The 20,401-nt window shown below is 41.0% G+C and overlaps 1 protein-coding gene across 10 annotated transcripts in view; it reads left to right on the top strand.

Annotated features, from left to right (window-relative positions):
* Window positions 1-20,401, top strand: part of LOC140477201 (coiled-coil domain-containing protein 102A-like) — a 570,837-nt gene that overhangs the window by 118,806 nt on the left and 431,630 nt on the right. For all 10 annotated transcript variants that reach the window (XM_072570682.1, XM_072570683.1, XM_072570679.1 and 7 more), the window contains one exon: window positions 8,770-9,456. In XM_072570682.1, the coding sequence (XP_072426783.1) occupies window positions 8,839-9,456 (618 nt within the window). In that variant the 5' untranslated portion in view covers window positions 8,770-8,838. The remainder of the gene's footprint in view (window positions 1-8,769; window positions 9,457-20,401) is intronic.

Here is a 20,401-nt window from a genome sequence, read left to right as displayed (position 1 = left end):
GCTAAATAAAAATCAATAGAAAACTGATTAATATTTGTATTAGCTTCCATGTCATATTATTGAATTTCATTTTTTGAAAGCATAAGATATTCTGATTGACCGCTGGTCCAAAACAGCTTGAGGTACCAAAACAACAGGTTAGAAAGCTAATGATAGCTATGGTTACCGTTGCTGTCCTGTGATCAGCAGCTTCATGTAATGTAGTGTGGAAGGTATCTGTAATGTTTGGAACGAGGTTAGCCAGGTGGTTCCAATGAAAGAAGAGATCCTTGACTGGGGCTGTTAACCTGTGCCAATCAGTGAGTCCTGGCTGACAGATATGAACAGGAGTTTCTCCCCAGCGGAGGGCTCTCTGTGCGGGAGTCCTCCCCTTTTCTCTTGGGGATCTGGGGTGGAGGGTGCTGCATGCAACGGTCTCCTGCAACCGCAGATTGCGGTGATTCACGGACTCCCAGCCCAACTGCTTGTTCTGTGGTGCTGTGGAGTCCGTGGACCACATGTATAGTGGGTCTGGGCATTTGCACTCCCTTTCTGATTTTCTGAAAAACCTCCTCCTCTGCTTTTGGTTGCACTTCAGTCCCACGCTCCTGATCTTCGGGCACCCGGTACGGAGGAGGGAGGGCAGGTCTGAAGACCTCCTCATGGGTCTGCTCCTGGACCTGGCCAAACTGGCAGCAGGCCGTGGAGGGGGTCGTTAGGGCCGACTGCCTGCCCCTCTTCTGCGGTTACGTTAGAGTCCGGGTGTCCTTGGAGAAGGAGCACACGGTGTCCACCAACACCCTGGAGTCGTTCAGGGAGAGGTGGGCGCCGCAGGGAGTGGAGTGCATTATTTCCCCCTCCAACTCTATTTTGATTTAGTCCTTACCCTCCCCTTCTCTGTTTTGATCACACAGCATTGCCCTTTGATGTGAAGGGCAGTGCTTGTCACTGGCTACTCGGGTATTTTCCTATCTTCCTGGTGGTGGAAATTGAATAAAGATTCGTGCACTTTGTGTCTTTCACTGTGTCTCACACCTGCACACACACAACATGGGTGCTGGGCAAAAACATCACAAAAGAACAGGAGTTTCATGGATTCTCCTCACCCTCGGGACTGGCTCCGAGCTAGCTAGTCAGAGTCCATGTATTGTGCACGTGTAAATAAAGGGTGACTTGGTGATGGGATACCTGTCTCTGTGCAGTTATTTCAGTTTCACTCAGGTTTTCCTGAAAGGTTACGCTTTCTGTACTGTTAACTACAGTCAGTTCTGATATAACGCGATAGTTCTATTCTCGTGTGATCACACGTTATAACAAAATTTGCACAATAGGGTAAAAACAAGGACTGCAGATGCTGGAAACCAGAGTCTAGATTAGAGTGGTGCTGGTAAAGCACAGCAGTTCAGGCAGCATCTGAGGAGCAGGAAAATCAACGTTTCGGGCAAAAGCCCTTCATCAGGAATAGAGGCAGGGTGCCTGCAGATAAATGAGAGGGGGGTGGGGGTGGGGAGAAAGTAGCATAGAGTACAATAGGTGAATGGGGGTGGGGATGGAGGTGATAGGTCAGAGAGGAGGGTGGAGTGGATTGGTGGAAAGGAAGATAGGCAGGTAGGACAGGTCATGAGGGCAGTGCTGAGCTGGAAGGTTGGAACTGGGGTGAGGTGGGGAAGGGGAAATGAGGAAACTGGTGAAATCCACATTGATACCATGGGGTGAAGTTTTCTGAGGCGGAAGATGAGGCGTTCTTCATCCAGGCATCGGGTGGTGAGGGAGCAGAGGTGGAGGAGGCCCAGGACCTGCATGTCCTCGGCAGAGTTGGGGGAGGGGGGAGGAAGTTTAAATGTTGGGCCACAGGGCAGAGGGTTTGATTAGTGCGAGTGTCCCGGAGATGTTCCCTAAAGTGTTCTGCTAGGAGGCGTCCAGTGTCCCCAATGTAGAGGAGATTGCATTGGGAGCAACGGATACAATAAATGATATTGGTGGATGTGCAGGTAAAACTTTGATGGATGTGGAAGGCTCCTTTGGGGCCTTGGATGGAGGTGAGGGAGGAGGTGTGGGCGTAGGTTTTGCAATTCCTGTGGTGGCAAGGGAAGGTGCTAGGAAGGGAGGGTGGGTTGTTGTGGGGGCGTGAACCTGACCAGGTAGTCATGGAGGGAACGGTCTTTGCGGAAAGCCGAAATGGGTGAGGAGGAAAATATATCCCTGGTGGTGGGGTCCATTTGGAGGTGACAGAAATGTCTTCGGATGACGTGGTTTATGCAAAGGTTGGTAGGGTGGAAGGTGAGCACCAGGGGGGTTCTGTCCTTGTTACAGTTGGAGGGATGGGGTTTGAGGGCGGAGGGGCGGGACGTGGACGAGATGCATTGGAGGGCATCATAGCCGCACAATTTAGTTTAGTGGGCCAGAATTGGGTTATAGCCAACACAAGTAGGGAAAGTTTGCATTCTACAAATAATGGTCTAAATTCTTCAATCACATTAAAGGCAATTTGCATTGAAGAAACAAGTGTTATAGCAGAACCAACTGTACTTTAGTTTTAACCATTTCCTACTAGAGTAACACCAATAAGCATCCTGTTTATTTATTTTTCTGGCATTTGAAGCTTAGTTAAATGATAAAACAATTTCAAGAAATCTTTAGACCCTTTTCTAACACACATTTTCTACAAAAATTACTTTACAAAAAAAAAGACAGGAAAAACATCCCAGATTACGATGCCTGTTCACGGTTTTCACTTTGTGCCATAAAATAAATACTACTTAATGCATATTGTAAAGCTTTATGATCCAGTAGTTCATGTGCCAGCATTTCACTATTAATGTTTTAAAAATTCTGCCAAAGATTATTAGTTACAAAACTGTATCATGACAGAGAGCAAAACCACAGCTCAGTAGAGTTAATGTTTCTGGGCCAAAGTTTGAATTCCTGAGCTCAGTGTGCCAGGAAGGGAAAAAAAATGGTTGGTGGAAAAGACCTTGGCATGGAAACTCAGCAAATTCTACTTGCACACAAGTCTTGAAAAATGCACTGTTCACATTCTATTTTAACTCACCCTCTCTTCCATCAGGAAGGGAAGTGGTAAGTTGGCTTTTGTTGCACATTTGAGTATAGGAGCTAAGACAGTTTGCTGCAACAGTACAGAGCCTTCGTGAGACCATATGTGGAGTAGTCCATGCAATTTAGTCTCCTTACCTAAGAAAGGATATCCTTATTATAGAGGGAGTGCAGTGCAAGTTCACTAAGCCAATACGGGGATGTCTGAACTGTTCTATATGAAGAGATTGGGTTGACTGTGTCTGTGTTCACTGGACTTTAGAAGAATGAGAGCAGATCTCATCAATACAACAACAGAACAAGGAGTCACATGCTCAAGATCCCCAGTACGCCATTAAGGACTGAAGTGAGGAGAAACTTCTTCACTTACAAGGTGGCGAACCTACTACATTCTGTATCACAGATAGCTGTGCAGGAGAAGTCACTGAGTTTACTTAAAAAAAAAATTTCTAGAAGCCAAGAGTGTCAAGAGGTATGGGAGAAAGCAGGAGTAGATATTGAGATACAGGATCAGCCATGATTGTGTTGAATGGTAGAGCATGTCAATCGATCGAATGACCCTCTTCTGTATCTATTCCTATGTTTCCGTTCTCTTTATTATTTTCCCAATTTTGTTGATATTTTTTCTTCATGTGATCTGTGTGTTGCTCGTAAGATTGGTGTCTTTTTGTCAATTCCTAATTGTTCTTGAATTGAGCAACTTGTGAGGCTGTATCAGAGGGTTGTTAAGCATAAATGTGGATTTGGAGTCATATGTAAGCCAGACCAGGTGAAGATGGCAGATTTCCTTCCTTAGAAGACATTTGTGAGACCACCGATAATGATTTTATGGTCACTACTAGATTTATTAATTGAATTCAAATCCCACCAGGATTTGAATGTTTGTGTCCAGTGCATTAGCGTGGGTCCTCTGGATTACAGACCAATGTCATTATCATTGAGTCAGCCTTTATACTTTTGGGCTTGTCATTCACTACACTTCTGATTGCCTGCTGCCCTCACTACGCCATTATCGTCTTTCATTGCCAGCTAGCTGCATACTATTTTCTTTTCCAGTGAATGCTTGACAGCAGTTCTGATAGTCTATGCTGTGAATTGTGCAGCAATGAACTCTTGTGACCATTTTGCTTTGAAATTTGATATAACTCCAAATGCTGGGTTAGCCGTGATGCTTTCAGTGTGAGCAGCTTTGTGCTCTCTGCTCATTGAAATGATAGTTGTGTCTGTGGCCACTGCTGCCACATATTGGGTAAACTTGGAAGGATGCTTTTAAACTCACAGTCAGGAGCAAAGGACTAGCTAGCAAACAGATCACTTCATCCTAAGTTCGATGTATGTGCAACTGCAACCTTCCAGGTACAGTGTCCAGTCAACAAGAGTACTCCTGATGGCATTCATAAACTAAAAGAATAATGTAGCTCAGAGTCACACTGGCTGACATAAGAAGTAACAGAGTGCTGTGAAATGCCATTCATTCCTGAGCAGACACCATATTGAAAAATCTTTGTATTTCCAAACCCAAATGTTTTTGGTCAAAAGCATCACTTATGCTGTAGCTTTCTCATCTGTATTGTATCGGCTGGTGTGCCTCTTTACTAATACCAAATATTAAAACATCGGTGAAAAGGTGCATGTGAGGTTGATCAGAAGTTAATTTTAATGGCAGTGCCCTGTCTCCTGCATTGGGAAGCAGGCCTGTTGCATGCAGTCATTGAGAAATGCACCTTTGAGTGCTGTTTGCCTTAGCAAGAAGCACTAAAGCACAAGAAGTTGGCATGACTTCAGATAAACTGGCAATGCACAAGCCAGCCTGCACTGCTTCAGGGAAGGTGCATTTTGGCTGAAATAGCTTGGAAAAGTGAGTTTTCTTGGGGAGGATGCCACAGGAAGAGACGAACAGTGTGCATTGTGGGTTCCAAAATTGCTGCATCAAAGGCCTTGAAGGAGACTGTGCAGGAGAGATATCTTCAATTGACAAAGGTGTGAGGAAGCTGTACAAATGCACTCTTAAAAGACAGTAGAACCAGACAGCTGTTCAATGCCAGGAATCCATCTCCAGGGCCCTGGAGGGGTGATGCGGTAGGGAGGTCAATGATCTCACATAAATGGTTAAGTTCAATGACTGCCTCTTCAAATGTCACATCCCACCAAATTCAATTTTAGATCTCAGAAACAGCTCAAAACACTATCTCCCTCCATCCAACTATCAACAAGGACTATCAATCATGACTCAAGAAGTAGTACTGATTATGGATTACTGGGCAGAATTTTACTGTCTCCCCCAGCTGGAGAGTTTGCAGGTCAGTTATTAGAGTAAGAGCTAGTGGGACTTGAGGAGGACAATCAAGTATAAACCAATTTTTCCTCTTCCATGTGTACCTTTTTCCATGCTGGCCACTTCCACTCCTGTTTAGAGGGCAATGAATCTTTGGAATTCTCTATTCAAGTGGTTGATAGATGTAATGATGTCAAGTGACTTGGAGATAATGCAGGACCATGAATCCCTGCAGTGCAGATAGAGGCCATTTGGCCCCATTGACTATGCACTCATCTACATTTATCATGGGTAATCCTCTTAGCCTGCACATCCTTGGATACTGTGGGGCAATTTAGCACGGCCAATCCACATGTACATCTTTAGAGTATAGCAGGAAACTGGAGCACCCAGAGGAAACCTAAGGAAGGATGTGTAAACTCCACAAAGACAGTCACCCAAGGCTGCAATCAAATCAGGGTCCTTAGTGCTGTGAGGCAGCAGTGCTAACTACTGTTCCACCCATGACTTTGAGATAGATGAACATCCATGATCTAGAATAGCAGAGTAAGCTCAAGGGGTTGAATGGCCTGCTCCTAGGTTCTTAGCAGCAGGTCAGAACCTGACAGCAGGAGCACCAACACCAGAAGTGGCTGAAGGAATAATTCTCCTTGACAGACATGCCACTCCATGGGTGGGCGGGGCGGGGGGGGAGAGCATCTCACAGGACTTGATATTTGAATACATGGTACATGGCTAGAAGTTCAACTTTCTCAACAAGTCTGAATATCAGTGTGTCATGTGGTACATGGCATTAGGTATTTGTAACTGACTGCTGCTATCTGGAAGATTTGTTGCCCAGTGGACAGGTGCCCACACTATACCAGTGCATGTCATATTGAGCATCACCCTCAAAGACGTTGCCTCAGCATCCATCGGGGCTTTCAGACTGCGGCCCACAAATACATTATTAGGACACAATGTTTTTTGGGACTCGCAATTGTGTGTACTTTATCAGTCTGGTCAGCCAGAACGACCACGTGTTTAGGCTTGCAGTTCTGGTTGTCTTTCCACATATAAAGGATGTGATGGACTGCCCACGTGCAACAGTCAAGCCACCCTTACCTCATTGACTCCTCAGTGTGCAGTTCATTGATAACCACAAAAAGATCATGGACTACCATTTTAAGTCACTAGTGAAGCAATAGTACTCACCATTGATCCGAAAGAAAGCTACCCACAGGAGGTTATTGATCTTTGTGGCTTGAACTTCACATTTCCTTATCTTAATTTGAATCTAGTGCCAAGCCATGGGGATCTGCAGACAGGCAGCTGCAGGAATGTCACCACTCACGAGAAGCAGCCAATCACATAGAATTATTCTCACAGACAATAAAGCTAACAGTTAAACATTTAATCCATCACTTGAATTTGAATTTTCAGTTAGTGAAATAAATGGTTAGGATCGCACTTAGATAGAAGCTAATACATTAATATAAACAAACATTTTTTATTATTGTAAAAATAGATGGAATTTATTTTATTACTGAAGAGAAATTTGACAATTTTATTTAGGGCCTGTGATAATGTTTAATTGTAAAATGAACTTAGTATACCATTGAAAACTCAGTGTGATATCCCTCTACAAAGTGTAACCTTTTCTTGGGTTTTAGAGTGACACGGTAAGCATTCATGTGGCAGTTTTCATGATCTCACTGCTTAGGGATTGTACTCGGGGCAGGAAATAGAGCAGGTGAGTCGTTGTCCTCAAAGATGGATTCTCTGGAAGAACTTTGAATTACGGATAGCAACTTTCAGTTTCCTGTGCTATTCTGCTGTCCTGCCACGAACTTGCAAGTTGTTGTCAATTTTGGCAGAGGAGTGATCATAAACATAAATAACAATATAATGATGGTTTCACCAACATTTACAACCATTATCTAATTACCACTCCTAAATGTGCAAAGAGAAATTGTCATGTTGCTGTATATTTTCTTGATTCACTTACAAACAACTTTTTTTTCAGTTCATCAACTTTAAATACGTGAGGAATATGTAAAACCAGATGCCTTTGGGAGTGATCTTAAACCCTTAAAAAGGATTGGTTTGTGTCAGCTAGGAAGTTAAAATGCAAAATATTTAAAACTAGTTTTCAATGCATCCATTTCTGGTTTTAAAGTTTGATAGGATATAAGCAATCCATTTGTTCTCAAAAGGGTCTATTAAAAAAGCTGTGCGCCTCCATTTTTATTTTTTTACTTATATCAGCTGGGTTTGTTATGACTAAGAAAACACGGCAGATGATAGGATGTAAACAGGACTATATCCATATGGTGTGTGCATTTACAGCGTACTTTGTTGGCTCGAAGGAGCAGCTGTGTCCACAACCTACAACTTTTGAGACCTCTTTTGGAGAATGACCACTCTCCTGATTTTGATAATCTTACTTGTCCACAACCATCATCTCTCCCCAGACCAGAAACTCCTTCTTAGTCACAATCCCACCATCCAGAAGCCTTGCCTCAACTATGATTTTTCTTCTGACTGTTCCTTCTCTCCTCTCTGCTCTCAGCTTTACCCTGGGGCTACAGGCTGTCAATCTGCTGAAATCTAAAAAAAAATTTCTTAGCTTCACTCAAAAAACCTTGCACTTCTGGTTTCCAATCCCGAATTCTTTCTCATTGCTCCATCCCCATAAATACAGAGATCTTTGAATCATTAAAAACCACACTGTTTATTTCTCAAAGGAGCTGTTATCTGCAGTTTAAAGTATATATTTTGTGTGGATTTTCAATCACAGATTCAGCTTATAAAGTGATAACCTGAAGAAATGTTTTGCTGGGTGAACAACTTTGTGTGAACATTTTTAAAAATCTAACATTTTACATGGAAGTACACAAAGTAATTCCTGAAGTAACACATTTCAATGAAAAAGCCATACCACAGAAGTATTTAAATATTGCTAGCTATGGATAATAATGAAATTAGTCCAATAAACACGTTTGAGACAATTCAAAATAAATCTGTTTCAATCTGAAACATTGCTGGGAGTCAACAAGACTGTTCAATGTTAAAACAATTTTGCCAAAGAATTCATGTTCCTGATTTCTTTCTAATGTAACATGACTGTGTATTAACAATCATCTTTTGAAAATGGCAACCAGAATTTTATACTCTTTTTACACGGGCAATTCCAAGTTGTTCAGCAAAAAATAACTGTATAAATGAACTCATTCAGAAAATACAGTTATACTACACATCAAATTTATTTGATGCTGGGGGAAAGACAGGTGAGTGTGAATTGCTGGGATAATAGATTTGATCAGATGTGATTAAAATCTGCTGTACTGTGTGTGGCCCAATTATTACAAACTCTATAGAAACTTAAAAGCTTTATTTAACATGGTTTCAAAGGCCAATTATTCTTTCTTCTTATTTAAAGTTTTATGTTACAATTTGTACACTTTTGCTTCTTCTGACAGGATATTGAAGATGGGAAATGTTAACAAGTAGAAAAGGAGTCGAGAAGTTTTATTTTGGAGAAAGAGATAATGAGCTCAAATCCCGTTGCTAAACGAGAAGAGGGACAGTCCCCAAATAGTCAACAGTCTGCAGCGAGACACCTCTATGGTCAGTTTGGGCAAGGAAACCAGCCTGAGTATATGCTGAGCACTGATTCCACGATTCACAGGGTCCAGGTTCCACCTCAAACTGCGGTACCACAGCAACTGGCCCGGAATATGGCTATTTGCAGTGACTGGGACAGCATTGAAGGATTGTACCATCGGGAGTTGGAAGAGGTCCGGGCCAGAGCTGCTCAAATGGAGAAGACTATGCGCTGGTGGTCGGACTGCACGGCCAACTGGCGAGAGAAATGGAGCAAAGTGAGGGCAGAACGAAACAAGGCCCGTGAGGAAGTGCGACAGACGAGGCAGAAATTGGAGTCGGTGGTGAAGGAGTTGGCCGCTATGAAAAGGGAAAAGCAAGAGCTATTAGACGAGAATGAAGGACTGAGGAGAGAAGCGACAGCAACTCAAGCTCAGTCAGAGACCTTGCGGGTCAGACTGGAGGAAGATGAAGTCAATCCTCTGGAGCAGGAACCCGTCAAAGATGTGGAGAATAATAACAACGCAACTTCCCCGAATATATTCACTGGCTCACCAAACCAGGTATGTGAAACAAAACCTCTGTTCAGGCGTAAAATTGGAATGGAAAAACAGTTTCAACTTTGAATACTCACTGCTTAGATAAAACGCAGTGAACTATGTCCCCCCCTTTCTTGTGCGCCCCACCCCCAGTTTACAATCCCTCTAACCTGTGAACGCTGGTGTATCATTGCATGAGCACTCATGACCTTGAGTGATGACAGATAATTCAATCAATAGTGGTTTCACAACCAAAGTACGCTTGTGCCTGCCTCTGCAGTTGCTCTAGGGAATTCAAAATAACCAGCGCCAACATTGCTAACTGGTTTTTCCAGCACCCCGCTTTTTGACTTTTACTCTCCCTAGCTAAGGAATGGTAAAAGCCAGATCAGCCAATCTGGTTGATCTTAGCACTGTCTTGCATTTGGCACTGCTACCGCTCTGTAAATTACAATATAAGCATTGGAAGCAATTTTTCATAAATATAACCAATGTTAATTTAAAGTTTACATAATAATCAGGAGCGGGCACTGGTTTCTATGTCAAGTAGAAGCCAAAACAGAACTAATCCTTTTTGCAGTCGACTTATAAGCGTTTTCTACACACTTTAGGATATAAGAGCACCCCTATCAATACAAAGGGAGGTGGTAGTGTAAATGAATGTAACTGGATTAGGCATTCCAGATTAATGTCCTATGGGTTTAGATTCATTCGCCACTGTAGCAGTTGGTGGAATTTAATATGAGTTAATTTAAAAATCTCGAATTGGAAGCTAGTCTGAGTAATTATATCCAAGGAATTGTTGTAAAAGGCTATTTAGTTCACTAATATCCTGAGGGAAGGAAATCTGATATCCTTACTAGACCAGATGACTCCACTGGTGTAGCTGACTCTTAACTGCCCTCTGAAATGCCCTAGTTGGTTACTCAGTTTCAGGGCAATTAGAGATGATCAACAGAAGTTGACCTTGACGGCGATGCTCGTGTCTCATGAAAGAATATTTTCAAGATATAAATATGGTAAAGACAAGTTATGCACATATATACATACCTCAGACACTTCTATGAGCCACAATAGATAATAACATATTGATTATCATTACCATATTTCTCTTGAGCTAGTATATGTAGTCTTGATTATTTTTTGGCAACTGTATGTGGATCACTGTTGCTGAGCCTGGGAAGTATTATTATTCAGAAGGATTTTTGTATAAATGTTGTCAATTTATAGATTGGCTTGTTTAATTATGATGGTGGTGGATGAATTGCTAATGCCTAGCTTGGTGTAAGGAAAGATACACCTTCAGGTAATATTTATCATAAAGACTGACTGTAACATTTTGATAGGAAATAATTTGAAATACATTACAAAGGGAATTATAGCCCACTCAGGAATGGCCTGTTAAAAAGGCATTTGGGCAGATGCTGCTACATTTGTGTAGCTGTTACGTGTTGCCTACTACTTTAACCTTGAGATTTTTTTGGAAGCTAGTAAACCACTAGTCACAGGAGAACTAGGGGCTAGGTTAAACTGCAAAAGCAAATCCCACACCCATGTCACCACATGTTACAAAATCTTCCAGTGCAACCTCTGAGACACTAGCCTATCCTGAGTTTGTGCAGGTTAAATTTAGGGTTTGAGATTCTCTTGAATATTGTATTAATTTAAATGTCATAATTATTCATAACTTAATTTGTTACATTTTTAAGTTTGATATGTTTTCTTCAAAGGATTTCCAAACAATGTGACTAATGATACAGAGTAAAGCATTTAGTATGGTGATGAGGAGCGATTTCTTCCTCCAGAGAGTGGTGAGCCTGGGGAATTCACTACCATAGCAAACAATCAAGGCCAAAATATTGTATGAGTTCAAGAAAGAATTTGATTTAGTACTTGAGGCTAAAAGAACCAAACGATATGGGAGCTATTGAGCTGGGTGATCAGCCATGATCATAACGAATAATGGAGCAGGGCTGATTGGCCTACTCCTGCTCCTATTTTTTTTATATTAGATTACTTACAGTGTGGAAACAGGCCCTTCGGCCCAACAAGTCCACACCGACCCACCGAAGCGTATACCACCCAGACCCATACTCCTACATTTACCCCTTCACCTAACACTACGGACAATTTAGCATGGTCAATTCACCTAACCTGCACATTTTTTTTGGATTGTGGGAGGAAACCGGAGCACACCCACACAGACACGGGAGAACGTGCAAACTCCACACAGAGAGTCGCCTGAGGCGGGAATTGAACCCGGGTCTCTGGCGCTGTGAGGCAGCAGTGCTAACCACAGTGCCACCATGCCGCCCAAACTTGATTTTGGTTTCAGTTTTCTATGTTTCTATGTTTAAAAGTTGGAGAATTTTGACCCACAATGTTTCAGGTGCATTCATAGTTTAAACTGTGACAGTTTTCAGTTTAGCAGTTCTTTCTGAGCTCAGTCTGATAGCAACTCATGCAAATGGCTTTTCATTACATTTTAGAAAAAACATTCCCAAGGAACTTTTCATACATAATATAAGATATATCAATAAATTAATATGAACATAGGCAAAATTTATTAATCCAAATACTGTGCCATATTTCAAAGAAATTATGAGAAAATAGTTTTTTGTTATTTATAATATATTTGAATCTGATATTTTTTATTGAATATATGAACTGATTCTATCAAGCTGTAAATAAAAGTATAATTTACTTTGGCTTTAAAAGTCTACTTGGTATTCTACCAATGCAAAGAGAGTTATGAAATAACACAGCTAATTTAGGAAATCCTTGGATCATGAAACCTTGACAAGGATGCACTGATAATAAGGATACATATTCAGGATCAGAGATAGCAGAAGAAGACCATTTGGGTCTATCGTGTCTGGTCTGGCCCTCCTAAGGAGTAATTCATTTACCACCATTCCCCTGCCCCCTCTCACCACCATCATGAATGCTCCTCTTCTAAAATATTTAGAATATATAGAATGATTGGATGAGAAAATTACTTCCATTAACTACTTAAAATATTGACACTGAATCAGATATGAATTGTCTTGTAGACCTTTGCAAATGGGAACTGTTCCAAAGGCAATTGGAAAACATTATATTCATTCTCAAGTAAAGGAGAGAGGGATATATCAGTAAATTGTGGATCACTTCATCTTGCATGCACAACGGAGATGGGAACAGATAGATATGAGTCAATTTAGGAAGAGGCAACTAAAGTTGAGTTTAAATACCAGTCATGCCATGTGTCTGTTTCCGTTTCCATGTATTTCTTTGTAATTTTATCTTAGTTATCAGCTGGTTAAGAAAGATTTCATTGGCGATCCACTAATTTCCCATAGAATTTCCTCATGGTGGTGCTTCCTGATCATTTAACCCTCTGTATGTCTTTAATAATGGATGAAAGTAATGGACACACAGAAAGATTAAGTGTATGATCATGAATTTGAGTTAATGAGGGCTAGTTGTCATGGATTTGTAAACAGCAAGATAAAGAATTTGCAGAACGTGTAAAGGGAAAAGATTGACTTTTTTTTGGAGATTGTTAAAATACAGTTGTACAAATGTCTGTTCCAGTCTGCTATAGTACACTTGAAACATGATTTTTTTTTAAAAAGGCATTGTGGTGAGGGTTCAGAGCTGAAACCAAAAGCACATCTGTAGAGCTGTGAACTGCCACTGAAAAATTTTGAAAAGTTGATAATCACAGTGGAAACACAACTTAAGATAAAATAACTACAGCTTTCCTAACAGCTCCTGCTTACATGAGTAAAGCTATGAGGCAAAACTGGGAATTCTTTCATGTGCGATGGCGCAATTATGTAATAACTACAGGTTCATCGAGCAAACCAGAACAAGTGCAAGTCCTAACGTTTACTGTTAGGAAGAAACTGTGTTTCAAATTATATGCTACCTTAAATCTCTCTGAAGAGCACTAAAAGCGGAACTTGAAGCCGTTGCCTTTAAAGCCTTTGTGAGTCAGCGGACCCAGTATCGATTCCTGTAGAACACTGCTGGTCACATGCCTCTAGTCAAAACAAACCCCCCCATCCCGTTTCCTACTGTCATAGGGTCAGAGTCATACAACACAAAAACAGACCCTTTGGTCCAACTCATCCAGGTTTCTCATTTGCCTAAGTTTGGCCCATATCCCTCTAAACATTTCCTATTCATCTACCTGTCCTATTAAAAACCAAAAGAACTGTGGCTGCTGTAAATCAGAAATAAAATCAGAAATCGCTGGAGAAGCATCTGTGGAGAAAAATCAGAGTTAACATTTCGGGTCTAGTGACCCTTCCACAGAACATGTACCTACACAAATGTCTTTAAATGTTGTAACTGTCCCTACATCTACCACTTTCCCATTCTGGCAGTTCATTCCACATATGAGCCACCTTCTATGTGAAAAAGTTGAATTGAATTGAATTTAATTTATTGCCATGTGTACTGAGGCCCAGTGAAAAGCTTTGTCTTGCGAGCACAACAAGCCGGTCACATAGTTAAATAGCATAGATAAGTAAATAATAGGTAAACAGTGGCAAAAATAAAAACACGGGTACGGGCGAATGCTAAGAGTTTGAGAGTCCATTCAGTATTCTAACAACAGCAGGGTAGAAACTGTTTCAAAACAGGCTGGTGCGTGTTTTCAGGCTTGTATACCTTCTCCCCGGTGGTAGAGGTTGTAGAAAAACATTGCCAGGGTAGGATGGATCTTTGAGAATACTGGCGATCTTTCCTTGACCGTGAACCTGGTAGATGGATTCTATAGATGGGAGGTTGGCTTTTGTGATTGTCCGGGCCTGGTTGACCACTCTCTGTAATTGTCTCTGATCTTGAATGGTACAGTTACCATACCAGGTAGTGATACATCCAGACAGAATGCTCTTGATGGCACACCTATAAAAGTTGGCAAGGGTATTTGCTGTCATGCCAAATTTTCTCAGCTGCCTGAGGAAGAAGACACGTTGTTGGGTCTTTGTAACTAGTGCATCCACATGAAGAGTCCAAGGAAACTTGTTGTTGATGCCCACTCCCAGGAGCTTGACACTCTCCACTTGTTCCACCTCTGTGGTGTTAATGTGTAGGGAGGCATGTGTTACATCCCACTGAAAGTCAATAATGAGTTCTTTGGTCTTGCCGGCATTGAGAGCTAGGTTGCCCCTCAGCTTCCTGTTTGACTAGCTGATGCACAGTGGGGTGAGTAAATTAGAGAACATCCTTATTAAACTAGTCCTGGACTTGGCCAATGTGGTCATCAACAGGTCCAGGCAGTGGGCAGCTAAGGGGGTCATTCAGTTTGGCTGTCTGGGTTTCATCTGTGGCTATCCATGTACTCTGATGTCCCTGGAGAGGTAACACGCAGGTAAACTTACATCCACGACCAGTGCATGTAAAAGATCCAACAGCATGGATCATTTACCCTTGAAATATTGTGCTAATTAAAATTTCATAATTTCCCATAAAATATTTGATTTTTGTTACACTGCCCTTTGAAAGGGCTATAAATTAAGCAAAAAAACATTGTTCATAGTTTGGATTTTGTAACCAAGGCTAGCATCTATTGCCCATTCCCAACTGCTCTTGAGGAGATGCAAGTTCATTTGAAATGGTTCCCCCAATGTCACTATCTGTCAAGACAATTTTATATCCAATTGGCAAGCTCTCCCTGAATCCTTTGTGATTTAACTTTACTAATTAGTTTACCCAGTGGAACCTTGCCAAAGACTTTACTAAAGTCCATGTATACAACATCTATTATTTTGCCCTCAACGATCATTTTGGTTACGCTCTCAAATATCTCAATCAAGTTTGTGAGACACAATTTCTCCAGCGCAAAGCCATACTGATAATCCCTAATCAGTCCTTGCCTTTCCAAGTGCATGTAAATCCCAACTCTCAGAATCCCCTTCAACAACTTACTCACCACTGATGTCAGACTCACTGGTCTATAGTTCCTTGGCTTCTTCTTACAGCCTTTCTTAAATAAAGGCACAACTCAGCCATTCTCCAGTTTTCCAGCACCTCACCTGTAGATGATACAAATATCTCTGCTATGAGTACTGCAATATCTCCCCTGACTTCCCACAATGTCCTGGAATACACTTGATCAGCTCCTGGAGATTTATCCACCTTTATGTTTTTTAAGATCGCCAGCGCCACCTTTTTTGTAATGTGGACTGTTTGCAAGACTTCAGTATTTACTTATCGAGTACCCTCGCCTCCATTTCTTTTTCTACAGTAAAAGCTAATGTGAAATATTAGTTTAGAATGGCTCCCATCTCCTGTGGTTCCATGCATAGATGATTTCTGTGATGAAGCTGCTCCTTTAGCAGGGTTATGCTGTCCTTGGGATTTTTATTTCAAAGAGCTCGTAAATGACACAAACTTCGAAAAGTCTGGGGTTGAAGGTTTTAGGGCCAATTTGTTTATTCCTAACAGATACTGCAGAGGGCTTTCAAGTTAAAAAAAAATTGTACAATGAAAAGGTTGTACCCTTTTGAGTTCTCCCAGCTCAACCTTTCTCTGGTTTGGTTTGGTTTTTTAGCTGTAGTGTTTGGAAGCTGCTAGACCCAAAGAAGAAGGTCCATGTTGATCCCCCTTCTCCCTCCTGTAAGACCCTGTATTTGATTTTACCACTTGTGCCAAGGGATGTTTATGGGGATTGTTGCAAGTATTTCGAACAGTATCATTAAGTTAGGATGACCTATTGGGTTTTCGGATGGGTTAAATCATTCTGCATTCTGTTCTCTTTTATTTGTGTTTCATTTGGTCATCTTGTAAATAAATTGTTTTGTTTAAAACTAAGTGGTTGGGCCAGCTGCATCACTCCTGGAATATCCGTGTTACACCTGTTTAAAACAATTAGCAAAGTTAGGGTCTGGGCTACCTTCTTGAAATGTTTTGAGGGGTCTAGCCTGGTCCATAACACTTCATAGCTCTTTGGGGGTCCTATTCTGTCCCTAGTTGCTCTTTTGCTCTTTATGTACTTGTCTCTTTGGATTATCCTTAACTTTATCTGCCAAGTCTTTCTCATATCACTTTTTTTACCTTCCTGATTTCCCTCTTAAGAATGCCCCATAGTCCTTATACTCTTCAAGAGATTCACTTGATCCTAGTTATCTGTATTTAATATATGACTCCTTCTTATCCTTGACTAGAACCTCAATATATTCATTTATCCATTGTCCTCTAATCTTACTCGCCTTATCCTTCGCTGTAATGGGAACATAATGCCTCTGAACTCTTCTGATCTCACTTTTGAAAGCCTCCCATTTGCCATTCATTCCTTTAACTGCAAACAGTCTACTCCAATCAATTTTTGAAAGTTTCTGTCTCATACCATGAAAATTTGACTTACCCCAATTAGGAATTTTAAATTTTGTACAAGTCATATCCTTATCCATCACTATTTTAAAACTAATAGAATTATGGTCACTGGTCCCAAAGTGCTCCCCCACTAACACTTTAATTACTTTCCCTGTCTTATTTCCCAAGAAAAAAATCATGTTTTGCTCCTCCTCTAGTAGGTACATCTCCATTTTGATTTTAAAAAAGTTCTTGAAAACATTTAACAAATTCCTCACCATCTAAGCCCGTAACACTATGGCAGACCCAGTCAATATTTTGAAAGATAAAATCCCCTACCATTACAACATTATTACTCTTACAGACATGTGAGATCTCTCTACATACTTGTTCCTCAATTTTCTACTGACTGTTGAGGACCCTTTAGTAGAATCCCATCAAGGTTATCATCCACTTTTTATGTCTCAGTTTCACCCATTTAGCTTCACTGGACGATCCTTTAGAAATATTCTTTCTATGTGGCAATAATGTTTTCCTTAATCAAAAACACTGCTCCCCCTCATCTCTTGCCTCCCTTTCTAGCCTTCCTATAGCATCTCCAGAATATTGAGCTGCCAGTCCTCCCTCATGTATGTTTCTGTAATAGTTGTGAGGTCCCAGTCCCATGTTCCCATACATACCCTGAGTTCATCAGCCTTACCTGTAAGACCCCTTAAATTGAAATAAATGCAGTTTAATTCTTCAGAGTTCTTCACTGACTTGCTCTTGTCTACCTTTTCTAGTTGGCTTGCTTTTTTTAATTACAGAATTATCCTCATCTGTTTTTCTAATCTCACTATAAATTCAAATTCCACTGTCTGTTGTAGCAGGATTTGAACCTCGATTCCTGGGGCATGAGCTGAGCTTCTAGATTATAGTCTAGTAATAATACCACATTGCCATCGCCTCACCTAATGAGGCAGGTCCCCCACACAATATCATCAATCTCTTGGTCCCCTTATTATGGAGGGGGCCATCAAACTCTCCCCATCTTCCTCCCCCTGCCACTGTAAAATACAAAACAAGATAGAATGAAAACTTAGGCAATGTAAACTTAAACACCTCTTTCCAGCTACTTGCTTGCCAACCTGCATTCAACTAGGATTATAGACTTTTGCTGCCTTCACATAAAAATTTTGGCAAAGTTTTGTTTGGAAGACAAAAGTGCCCAGAGATGAATGAGCCAGTTTTATCACTGCAACATTCCATGTACATGCCTCATGATGATATCCATCTGACTGTGATTTACATTGTGCCTTTGAAAACAAATAATTATTCACCAACCATTATTGTGTGGAATCTTTAAATGAATTTAGCAAATTTGAGAGAGTGATAACAAAGCAGTTAACTGAATTTGTGAGAGAGTTTATTGGGAATAAGTGGGCAGTTTTTTTTTGGAACAGAATTCCCTCAATAATGGATTAAACTGTCTCCAAATACAGTTTAAGGGTGTCTTCCACTCCTTCTAACCACCCTTCTACATGTGGTGTCTATGGTCCTTCATTCTAGTGTTTAGCAGGCACATGTATCCTTACTGACTATATCCTCCACTTTTCAATACAGTTTAGTGCTAAGTTACTAATTTCACTTCAGACCTTTGCAATATTTTCTGCTTTGTATATCCATACAAAGTGACCATACAACACAGAAATCTTTGCTTAAACCTCCCTGCCATTATTATTGCAGCAATTAAATTTATAAAAATATGTTTAATTGTGGAGGTAAATAATAGATGACTAAATGGATATAGATACATATGAATATACCCAGACATGATCAAATATAAATCTTAATATCACTGTCATGTACCCTGCTCAGCATTACAGGAAACACCATAGGATTCTTAAAGGGTATCCAGAGATGGACAATGAGGTTAATACCTGAACTTAATAGATGAACTATGTAGATTGATCATCCAATATTAATTCTTTACAATGAACTAGGATGATGTAAGGTTAAACTAAAGGTGAATGCAGAAATCATAAAGGCCAAAAACACTGGAAACATTCAGCAGAACAAAAACTGTACTGGGGTCCATTTTAACTTAATCCATTGGAAGACTAAGTGGATCGGTGCCAAGTTGGCTTCATGTCCTACACACTTTTATGGTCCACTGAAGTAGTCTGAGTGAGGAGTAAAATCAATGTTGTACTCCCTGGTTTCACACTGAGTGGTTAAGTTAAAATTGCCCCCGATATTTCAAGTTAATGACCTTGTATCAGTACCCTTCAATAAAGAGATTTTTTAGATATTTTGAATCACCCTATTCAGGCATTATTATGGCCCATCTATGCCACAGGTGGGGTTTGAATTCAGGCCTTCTGGTCCAGAGTTAGGGGCACTGGCACTGCAACACCTTTTCGAAAATTTGTAAAGAATAGAGAATTTAGATTCAAGAAAACCATTGGAGAAAGATGTAGTCATGGATTTGTTTGCTGAGCCAGTGTGTTTTTCTGCAAACGTTTCATTGCCTCGCTAGGTGACATCATTGTGCGTCTTTGATAAGATGTTGGTGGTCTGTCCTGCCTGATGTTAATGTGTCTCTGCTTGTTGGTACTTGCAGCTCTGTATCTGAGAGAGTTGTGTACAGGGTCCAATTCAATGTGTCTCTTGACTGAATTCCATTTGGAGTGCCATACTTCAAGGAATTCTCTGGCATGTCTCTGTTTCACCTCAGTTTTCTTCCTGTTTGTGCAGTGTAGTGTTTTTCACAGTCATTGCAGGGCATCTTGTAGATAATGTTTACCTTGTTGGATGTGAGTGTTGGGTCCTTAACCTTTGTGAGGAGCTGCTGGAAGATCTACATGGGACAAACAGGAAGAAAACTGACCATATGAGTGCATGAACATCAGCTCGCCGCCATGCACAACCAGCACACTCTCATTTCCAACCACGCAGACAACTAAGGACACTAATTCAACTGGGACGATGTAACCATCCGAGACAAAACAGACATGGAAGAAAAACACCTTCCACCAGCTCCTCACAAAGGTTACAGACCCGACACCCATATCCAAAAGGACAAACGTTATCTACAAGATACCCTGCAAAGACTGTGAAAAACCCTACATTGGACAAACAGGAAGAAAACTGACCATACAAGTGCATGAACATCAACTTGCCATTGCCAGACACGACCAGCATTCTCTCATTTACAACGACACAGACAATGAAGGACACAAATTCAACTGGGACAATGTAACCATCCTAGCACAGGTGAAACAGAGACACGCCAGAGGATACCTTGCAGCCTGGCACTCCAACCAGAACACAATTAATAGACACATTGAACTGGACCCGGTAGACAAATCACTCCAATGCAGAACAGGAAGTACCAACAAGCAGAGACAGAGAACTATGAGATGGGACAGACCACCAACACCTTATCAAAGATGCACGAATGGTGTCACCTAGCGAAGCGATGAAACGTTTGCAGAAAAATACACTGACTTGGCGAATGAATCCACGACTTCATCCACAAACTGAGCTACAAATCTTCTCAAGAACTCTGTTGGAGATAGATGCAGGAGACCTGAATTAAAGTTAAAGGGGTCAAACTTAAATGAGAAATTTAAGCAACACTTTCTTTAGTTAGACTTGTGAAACAGATGGACGGACGCCAGTG

The sequence above is a fragment of the Chiloscyllium punctatum genome, chromosome 5 (genome assembly GCF_047496795.1).
Source record: "Chiloscyllium punctatum isolate Juve2018m chromosome 5, sChiPun1.3, whole genome shotgun sequence".
Taxonomy (NCBI): Eukaryota; Metazoa; Chordata; class Chondrichthyes; order Orectolobiformes; family Hemiscylliidae; genus Chiloscyllium; species Chiloscyllium punctatum.
Note: the sequence above shows the minus strand (reverse complement) of the source record. Positions and strands in the feature narration are given on the sequence as shown.